The sequence below is a fragment of the Triticum dicoccoides genome, chromosome 6B (genome assembly GCF_002162155.2).
Source record: "Triticum dicoccoides isolate Atlit2015 ecotype Zavitan chromosome 6B, WEW_v2.0, whole genome shotgun sequence".
NCBI classification, from domain to species: domain Eukaryota; kingdom Viridiplantae; phylum Streptophyta; class Magnoliopsida; order Poales; family Poaceae; genus Triticum; species Triticum dicoccoides.
In genome coordinates, this window is record NC_041391.1 from 437,189,805 (window position 1) to 437,199,997 (window position 10,193).

The window sequence follows — 10,193 nt, forward strand, 5'->3', positions numbered from 1 at the left end:
AAAACTGTTTATTATTTTTTGAAAAGTTTGTCTATTCAAAATGTTAATGAAATTAAACCTAATTTCACCAGTTCAAAAAATGTTCATGAATTGAAAGATATCCTAAAACTTCAAAAACTGTTCATGACTTACAAAATACTTTATTGATTCATAGAATGTTCGTTGTTTGAAAAAATTATCATGCATTTCAAGAAATATTCGTTAAATAAAAAATGTTCGTGAATTTCAAAAATTGTTCCACAAAACAATTTCCAAAAAAATGTTCGCCGATTCTAGAAATGTTTGTCTATTCAAGAAAAACATTTCAAAATATGTTCACAATTAAAACAATGTAAATAGTATAAAATTTCCATGATTTTAGAAAATGTTCGAAAATCTACAATTTGTTTTATGAATTTGAAAAATGTGCATGATTTCAGATATGTTCACGAGTTTTAGAAAATGTTCATGATTTTCAAAAATTGTTCACAATTTCACGAAAATGAGAGTGATAGTGTATCTCGGTGATGCAGCAAAATGTGGTCATGTCCATTGAAGATTATAATTTTTTTTCTCTCGTTGCAATGCACGAGCCCTTTTGCTAGATCAAAAAATGTTCAATAATTTCAAAAATTGTTGCACCAATTTTAGAAAAATATTCGTTGATTCTAGAATTGTTCATGGATTCAAGAAAGTTGTTTAAAAATATATTCACTATTTAAAAAATGTTTGCAAATTGTATAAAAGGTCCATAAATTCAAAAAATGATCTTGATTTTAGAAAATGTTCGAAATTTTGTAATTGTGTTCATGGATTTGAAAAATGTTCACAATTTTAGATATGTGCACAAGTTTAAAAAAATGTTCATCATTTCAAAATTTGTTCATGATTTCATGAAATTGAGTGATAGTGTATCTCAGTGATGCAGCAAAATGTAGACGCACAGGCCCTTGTACTAGTAGCTAAAATGTCTTTATTGTATTGGACGAGACACGTATACCATGAAAAACGTATGCGCTACGAGAGAGAACACGTAGTAGCACACGAAGACCACACACACCGGACGTCACAAGCGACGTCTCAGCTAGCTTGGCACGATTAAGCCATGCATGGACGTGCATGGATGCCTTCCACGGATGAGTGGAAGGGGTCAATCGAACTGGACGAGGGAGCTGTACACAGTGTCGGGCTGCCAGTCGGCCGGGATGACCTGCCCGGCGACGAGCGACCTGCCGGACTCGTTGGTGACCCGCAGCGAAAAGGGCCCCTGCAGCGGGCGGTGCGTGTCCAACCGCCAGATGGAGCCCCACGACTCCCTCATCGGCGTCCAGACCCCAGTCGGCTCACCATTGTCCGGCCGCGACTCCATGAGGTCCACCTGCGCCACGTCGCCGTCGCCGTTCTCGTACTCCACCAGGATCGCCAGGTAGTTCGGGTTCGACCCCTGCTCCACGTGGAACGTCACCGACAGCCCCGGGTACTGGCACGGCACCCTCTTGAACTGCATGTCGATGATGCCGGCGTGGCGGAGCTCGTCGTTTCGGCCGTCCTTGGCCATGGCGCCGAAGGCGGTGCCGCTGAGGTCGAAGTGGTAGCGGGCCACCGGGTAGTAGTTCATGTCGGTGATAATCACCGTCTCAGGGACGCCGGAGCACGCTGCGTGAGCCACGCACCTTATCTGCACGCAACGCAACGCAACAATCCAAGATCCATCAGCCTGGAAAAACAAACGAAACGACAAGCACTCTACCGTCACTGTCAAGTAACTGCAATGTCGGCCACAGCAGCTGACCTGGTAGCACGAGCCGCATCCCTTGCCGTCCTTGAAGAGCGGCTCGTTGCCGCACGACGTCATGGCGTTGAACGGCGGCAGGTTCACGTTCTTGAACCCGCACGCGCCACCATTGTCGTCAGGCCCGGCGCCTCCGGGAGCGCCGTACCAGGTGGCCCTGGCGTCGAGCCAGCCGCCGCCGTCGACGTTGGTGCCGGTGCCGGTGCCGGGGCTGGGGGTGGGGGTAGCGGGGGCGGGTGTAGGCGTGGGGGAGTGTCCAGGGCAGAATATGGCAGGCAGAAACCAAAAGCAGCCGCAGCAGCCATCGGCGGCGAGGAGGCAGAAGAGGGCGACCGCAACGGCGTAGGCGGAGGCCGCTGCCATCGCCCGCTTTCGCTGGTTACTGGTTGCCGTACTCTGGTGGTTAATGGCTTGATGCAGTTGGTGGGCGTGTGAATTTATAGGCCGGCAACTCCAGTGCTAAGCTTCTTCTTCCTCTACCAGATCAAATCAAGAGGAAAAGGACGAAGGAATGAATGAACGGAGATGGCGGATGGAGAAAGGAGGAGCCAGACGTGATGGCAGGGCCGGTTCACATGTGGATGGCGGGACTCGCCCAACTGGCTGCTATACACCATTACCCGTGATCACGGGATGCATTTCTCTCTGCTTTTAAAAATCATCAACCATACATACATACTGCATTACAGGTGCTTCCTCCATGTATTTATGCCTGCAGCCAGCATAGCATCATGCCCATTGCAGATCATAGAGGCATCTTTTTCTTGGAGTTTTGTACGGAGTCGTAGCAATGTACATATACGGCCACATGATCCGTCTTGCAATCAGTGACGAGCTTGTTTTATTTTGTACTGCGAAAATACCAAACTAGTGCTATGAAAATGCCCAGCTGAAAGTTACGTGTGCGTCGGCAGAGGATCAGGGCATGATACGAAAATATGATAGTGGTTACGTACAAGATACCGGTGAAATGGTATGAAAACACGAGTATCCAGTGACATACTAACGAAGCATCCAAATATCAGCAGAAAAAAAAGAACATCGAAAGATACAATGTTGGATGTAACCCATAGTCAGTTCACCATTTCTTTTAATACATGTAACTTAGTTGTACTCGCATATAGTGGCGGTGCCAAGATTTAACTAGGACCAAGATTTAACAGTGTCCTACCTACTACAGTTAACAAAGAGATTTTAGGCCACGCCCCACGCGGCAGCTCGGCCTGCCTAGGGCTTGAGTGTAATGATATGGATACAATATTAAAAAAACTACAATGTAGCTCTTGCATTTAGTAATTATAATGAAACCTCTTAGAGACCTCTTCTTTGTGGTATTAATCCTTGAAGGTCAAATGCAATAAAAGTTTCCGAAAGCCCTTGAATCACTCATCCAAAGAGATGAAAAGTCATAAGCGGCCAAGCCAACGTATTTGAGGAAGATGGGGAGAGCAAATAGTCAAACCACAAGATCTTCGCCATAGTGTCAAGGTAAGATTTCAACAAATAGTCAAACCACAAACAGAAGCAACATGACACACTAGATCCGGACAATCGACTCTGCAAGACACAAACCCCTCTGATTCCATGGCCGATTTTTTTAACCATAGTAAATTGTTTTTTTTTTTTGCAAAAATGACTCAGATCTGTTACAAAGATTTATTAGAAGTACGAAGCATCCTAAACATAATAAAAATGACATCGAGGTCCCTGAACCACCGAACGACCATTGATGTCGGTAGAACAACCCGTCCACCCGCTGTTATCGCCGCTCCCGTACTAGAGTCGGTCTGACCTTATCGATAACAACTGAAAAGTAATAAGTGCACGTGCTCCTAAAGCCCAGTGCCTTGGAGCCGCAATGTTCGCCGTTGAACCCTTGAACCGATCCAAAGAACCAAATACCACATCTCGCAATCACATACTCAGGACGAGAAACCCTGACATCGACACCCCGAGGGCCTAGCTGAAATCTACGCTGGTGTTCCATCTAATTCATCCTGATAGATGAACTGGAGGAGGATCAAAGCCTGAAAGACTGATATGAAGAAGCGTCGCCATCCACCTAAGCGCTGCCCTGCATGGACTAAAAAGCCTAACCTATCTAATAGTCGGAGCCGAGGCACTAGAATTTCCCTCCCCGCCACCAGTTGTCAGAGCAGCTAACGAAGGGGAGAAGAATCCACGAGCTTGCCAATGAAGATCGATGGGGGGGAGACTTGGCCCTAATCAACTTGCGGAAAAAGGACAATAGCAATTTTATCCGCAAAAGCACAGCCACCACTAATGTTTACAACGACCATAAAATTCTCACTTGCCTTCGAAGCACAACCATTTTTATGTCGATTTTCTGTTCGTTTGTTTGATTTTTTTCCTCTTTTTTCTCTTTTGGTTTCTTTTTTTAAGTTTCTGAACTCTCTTTTCAAATCCAGAGCTTATTTAAAATATGTGAACCTTTTTCAAATTCATTATTTTTTTCCAAATACTTGAACTTTTTAAAAATCTGTAAAAAAATATTATTGATTTTTTAATTCTTGTTTTTTCTTCAGAAAACCAGATATCTGTTTTGTTTTCCAGGACCAACAACTATTGTTTTCTTAACAACGAGGCTGACGAGCGACGACCAAATGGGCCAGCCCAGGTGTCCTCGGTGGGAGCGCTAGTCACGAACGTGCGCCGAAGTAATCGAGGAGTACTCCTTATGCGCCGCTCGTTGCGGCGAATTGCCGAGCAAACGCACAGGGGCGACTCCAGCTGGGCCGGCCCATTAGCGAAACACAGTAAAAAAATACAAAAAAGACTAAAACTGCTGGGGGAGGTAGGAATCGAACCTACATACGCACGACACTAGCCAAATGGGCTACATAAGCTTCCTTGTTTTACTATGGCGCGCGCAGCTAAAGGTAATGCAGATGAGAACATTATTTTGAGAAAAGTATTTTTTTAATGCGAACACTTTTCAAATTTGAGAAGAAAAACTAAAAAATATATAATCAGAATTTACTGAACCAACACGAGTTTTAAAAAAATTCGATAAACACAAAAAAGTTTTTCGAAAATCTGAACAAGTATTTAATAGTGATTTTTGCAAAAACATGAATAATTTTGAAAGGAGAACAAATTTTGAATTGTGAACAAAACAAATATGTAAACACGAATTTTTTTGTAAACATGAACATTTTTAAAATTTTCGAACAAAACTTTGAAATGGGAACAATTTTTAAAATAACATTAGAACAAATTGTAAAATGGAGAACAATTTTGAAAATTCCAAACAAATTTGAAATATGAACAATTTTTTAATAAGTGAACAAAAATTTGAAAAATAAGAACATTTTTTTGAAATTTGTGAACAATTTTTGAATACAAGCATTTTCTGAAATCCATGTCATTATTTTCAAATTTCTTGAAAAATAAAAAAAGTAATTCGTACAATTTTTGAAAAAGCAGGAACATTTTCTGAAAATTCGGAACAAAAATGTTGAAACCAGAAACATTTTTTGAATTTATGAACAAATTTTATAAAATCGGAACATTTTTTGAATTTGTGAACAAAATCTGAAAAACAGGAACATTTTTTGGAATTCGGATTTTTTTTGAAAATAAACTTGAAAAGGAAAAAAAGATAAAGGAAAAGAAAACAGAAAATAAAGAAACAGAAAAAAGAAAAATAAGATAAACAGAAAAAAGAAAAACGAAAAAGAAACTGAAAAAGAAAAAGCCGGTTCAGGAACCTTCTAGAAGGTTCCCAAAACCGAAAAACCCCGACTGGAAACATCATAGAAGGTTCCAAAACCGAGTCTGCTGTAACGCTAAAATGGGCCGGCCCACTCGTTCGCTCGCTCGCACCTCCCTGTGCGAAGCTTCGACAGGTTGCCGCAACGAGCGGCAAGTAGGATTTTCCCTCCTTCTGGAGCCTCAGTAATGGTCATTTCGGGTGGGCCGGGAGCATGCTCTCAATCGCCGTCACATGTCACGTTTTGAAGCTTCCTCTGAATTTTGTTTTTTATTTTTTTTACACATTTTCGGCTTTTAGATTTTTGCCCCGCTTTTCTATTCCCCCGGTTTTTCTTAGGATTTAAAAATAAATGAAAAATACACGAAAAAAGCGTATTTTTTTCCTTCGGCGTGGGGCGAAGATTTAGTTCTCGTAGGGGCACAGATTTGCTTCCGCGAGAGGCACGGTGATGCCACTCGGAAACGAAAAAAATGCGTTTTTTCTCGTTTCGCGAGAGGCATTGATTTACTTCTCGTGGAGTCACGGATTTGCTTTTGCAAATATTTTTTTTTGTTCCGCCAGAGGCATAAATTTAATTCTCGTGAAGGCATGGATTTGCTTCCGTGAGAGACATGGTCGTGCCCCTCGGAAAAGGAAAAAAGAAACGAGTTTTTTTTGTTCCGCGAAAGGCGTGGATTTAATTCTCGTGGAGGCATGAATTTGCTTCCGTGAGAGACATGGTTGTGCCTCTCGGGAAGAAAAATAATAATATGTTTTCTCCTTTTTAACTTTCGGTGAGAGGCACGAATTTGCTTTTGCGAGAAGGAACATTGTTTTCGTGCTGCGAGAGACATAGATTTACTTATCGTGGAGGTACCGATTTGCTTCCGCGAGAGCCACAACTATGCCTGTTGAAAAGGGAAAAACGCGTGCCTCTTTGGAAAGGGACTAAAAAAGTGTGCTCCCAGTTCAGGTTTTTTGGTTAGGTTTTATTCATGAAAAAAGTTCATCCAAATCTATCTACACGGGTTCTAGTTTTGAAGATCTTGACGCGAGGAACCAACGATAAAAACGGTTCGACATTTAAACCCACGATCTAAGAGATAAGACGTTTTGAATAAATGAATCTAAAAAAAAAATGAAAACTCACAGGTTGCTATAAGTGACACACATGCAGCGTGCTATTTGCCCGGCGTGCCACTTGTCACAACTTGATAAGATGTGAGTGTCTTTGGAGAAAGTACTAATTAATTAGTGATTTCGGCGCTGAAGGCATGGATTAGCAGCACGGATTAGCACAAGGCCTCTTATAGGACGCCTACGGGCATCAAATTGAGGAGCCTTCGCACAGAGCGCAAACCAACTAGGCCGACCCATTTTGAACGCATTGAAAAAAGTTCATCAAAACCTATTAACATAAGAAATGGTATTGTAGCGGCTCAATATTGCAGCACCTAGTTCACTGTAGCACCCACACTATAGTGGCCTGCGCTGTAGGGCCCCTTTTCTGTTGGTTTTAATCAAACATTTTTAAATACACATTGAAATATTTTGTAATATAAGTTAAATATTTTTATATGCACGCTAAACTTTTTTGTAATGTATGATGAATTAATTATATTTACACATTAAACATTTTTGTAATATACATTGGACATTTTTATAATGCACGATGAACATTTTTTTTGTAATCTATGATGGATATTTTTTAATATACGACGAATGTTTTTGTAATACACAAAAAAAGAGAAAACAAAAAACAGAGAAAAAAGAAACCATAATAAAAACCTGAAACAAAACCATTGAAAACTGGGAGCAACAAACTTGCGAGAGGCCTGGAAGGTTCACTTCTGATGGACTGAGAGTGTGGCAAGGCTGGGCGTTCCCTCGGGTTTTCCCTTTTTCCCTTTCTGTACGCGTTTTCGGGGTTTAGATTGTTTTTACTGTGTTTTTTTAGCTTTTTAGTTTTTTCCTGATATTCCCTAGATTTTGGATTTTTTATTCCACGAGAGACACAAATTTGCCATGTATTTGCTCCCGCGAGAGGCACAACTACGCCTTTTAGAAAGGGAAAATACAATTTTTTTCTTCCATGAGTGACACTGATTTGTTCTTTCACGAGAGGCACAGGTTTGCTTTCGCAAGAGGTACTCTCGGAAAAAGAAAAAAAATAGGATTTTTCTTCCACGAGAGGCACACATTTGCTTCTTGTGGAGGCACATGTTTGCGTTCGGGAGAGGCACTGTTGTGCCCCTGAGAAAGGAAAAACATGTTTTTTAGGTTCCACGAGAGGCACAGATTTGTTTCTGTCAGAAGTACTGTTGCGCCTCTCGGAAAGGGAAAAATTGTGTTTCCAGCGACGATCTTTTTCTACTGTTTTTTCTTTTGATTTTTTCATTAAAAAAGTTTATTGAAACCTATTAACATGGGATCTAATTTTAAAAAAATTGACGTGAAGAATCCAATGGTGAAAAGGTTTAGGATTTGGATGCATGGTTCAAGAGATAAAATGTTTCGAAAAAACAAAATTTAAAGAAAGAGCAAATTCACATGTTATGAAAAGTGACGCGCATGCAGTGCACCACCTGTTAGCCCCCAAAAGGTAGGAATGATCTTTGCATAGAGTATACCTTAATTAGCGATTTCACTGAAAACAGGACAAAACAATGAAAAACACACAGATAAAACCATCGAGAAGCTAACAAACGCCAACATGGGCCTACTATTTGAGCGTGCACACACACACAAACCTAACATGAGCCGGCGCCCAGGAGCGGGCGCCCGTAGGCGTCATGCCTACCATTTGACGCTTGCTGTTCAGAAGTACATATGGAGAGAAGCTTTAGCTTTATCAAATGATCTATACATACAAACGATCTACGTAGCGTCCTGATTACGAGTGTAGTTGAAGCCATACAGAGAGAGACCTCGGCACTTTATGGAGCCGTGGCGCATGAGATCAAAGGGCCCTCTAGTTATTTTACTTCTTGTTTTATTAGGCATGAGTTTAGACATTAAATGTCGAGGCCCACAAATTAGCAAAGCATGTTTTAACTCTAGAGACCGGTCGATATATTTGGTTAGGCCACCCTGAAGATCGGGGTGGCCTAACCTTGAAGATCATAATCAGGTTCAAGTGGTTAGGCCACCGGAGCTTCCTAGGCAGAGTCCGCGTCTCCGGGCAAAAAAGAGGAGCGTGCCCATTGCCAAGCTTGCAGAGCAGCTGCTCTGTCATCGAATGAACATCGTTGCTGAAGGTGAGCAAGTAACAGAAGCTTGATTGCAAAGTTCACCCAGATGTTTCACAGCCAGCTTCCAGCTCTTGTTGTGGCTGCCCTTCGTGCACTATTTCAACTTGATTGTGATCTCTCGTCGGCGGTTGAAGAGGCTCTGGTGCAACATGGTGGAGAAGGTGGACCGGACCTGGACGAGGCTGCATCTGCAAGCACTTGAACCTGATGCCAGTTATCTGATGCAGTCTAGTTCCTTATGATTGTACACCAAACAAATGTCAGTTGTACGCCCGTTTGTAGCTGCTGTAGATTGCTACTGCCCCTGGTCCTGGCAAGACCTTTACTGCTATGTGCTACCTCTTGAGCACTATGTTCGATTTCTCCGAAGAGGAGAGGATGATGCAGCAAATTAGCGTAAGTATTTCCCTCAGTTTTTGAGAACCAAGGTATCAATCTAGTAGGAGACCACGCACAAGTCCCTCGTACCTATACAAAACGATAGCTCCTCGCAACCAACGCGATTAGGGGTTGTCAATCCCTTCACGATCACTTACGAGAGTGAGATCTGATAGAGATGATAAATAATATTTTTGGTAGTTTTGGTATATAGATGCAAAGTGAAAAGTAAAAGACAAAGTAAAAACAAAGCAAGTAATAAAGTAATGGAGATTGATATGATGAGAATAGACCCGGGGACCATAGGTTTCACTAGTGGCTTCTCTCAAGAGCATAGATATTCTACGGTGGGTGAACAAATTACTGTTGAGCAATTGACAGAATTGAGCATAGTTATGAGTATATCTAGGTATGATCATGTATATAGGCATCACGTCTAAGACAAGTAGATCGAAACGATTCTGCATCTACTACTATTACTCCACTCATCGACCGCTATACAGCATGCATCTAGAGTATTAAGTTAAAAACAGAGTAACGCCTTAAGCAAGATGACATGATGTACAGGGATAAATTCATGCAATATGATAAAAAACCCATCTTGTTATCCTCGATGACAATACAATACGTGCCTTGCTGCCCCTTCTGTCATTGGGAAAGGACACCGCAAGATTGAACCCAAAGCTAAGCACTTCTCCCATTACAAGAACTACCAATCTAGTTGGCCAAACCAAACGGATAATTCGAAGAGACTTGCAAAGATAACTCAATCATACATAAAAGAATTTAGAGAAGATTCAAATATTATTCATAGATAAGCTGGATCATAAACCCACAATTCATCGGTCTCAACAAACACACCGCAAAAAGAAGATTACATCGAATAGATCTCCACGAGAGATGGGGAGAACATTGTATTGAGATCCAAAAAGAGAGAAGAAGCCATCTAGCTACTAGCTATGGACCCGAAGGTCTGAAGTAAACTACTCACACTTCATCGGAGGGGCTATGGTGTTGATGTAGAAGCCCTCCGTGGTGGATGCCCCCTCCGGTGGAGCTCCAGAACACGCCCCAAGAT

The 10,193-nt window shown here is 41.9% G+C and overlaps 1 protein-coding gene across 1 annotated transcript; it reads right to left on the minus strand.

The window, feature by feature from the left end:
- Window positions 1–932: 932 nt before the first annotated feature.
- Window positions 933–2,330, minus strand: LOC119326789 (expansin-B7-like). The gene is made up of 2 exons (XM_037600395.1): window positions 1,772–2,330; window positions 933–1,657 (listed from the first exon to the last, which is right to left on the minus strand). The coding sequence occupies exons 1-2, from the start codon at window positions 2,132–2,134 to the stop codon at window positions 1,130–1,132; spliced, it is 891 nt and encodes a 296-aa protein (XP_037456292.1). The 5' UTR covers window positions 2,135–2,330; the 3' UTR covers window positions 933–1,129.
- Between the last annotated feature and the right edge of the window lie 7,863 nt (window positions 2,331–10,193).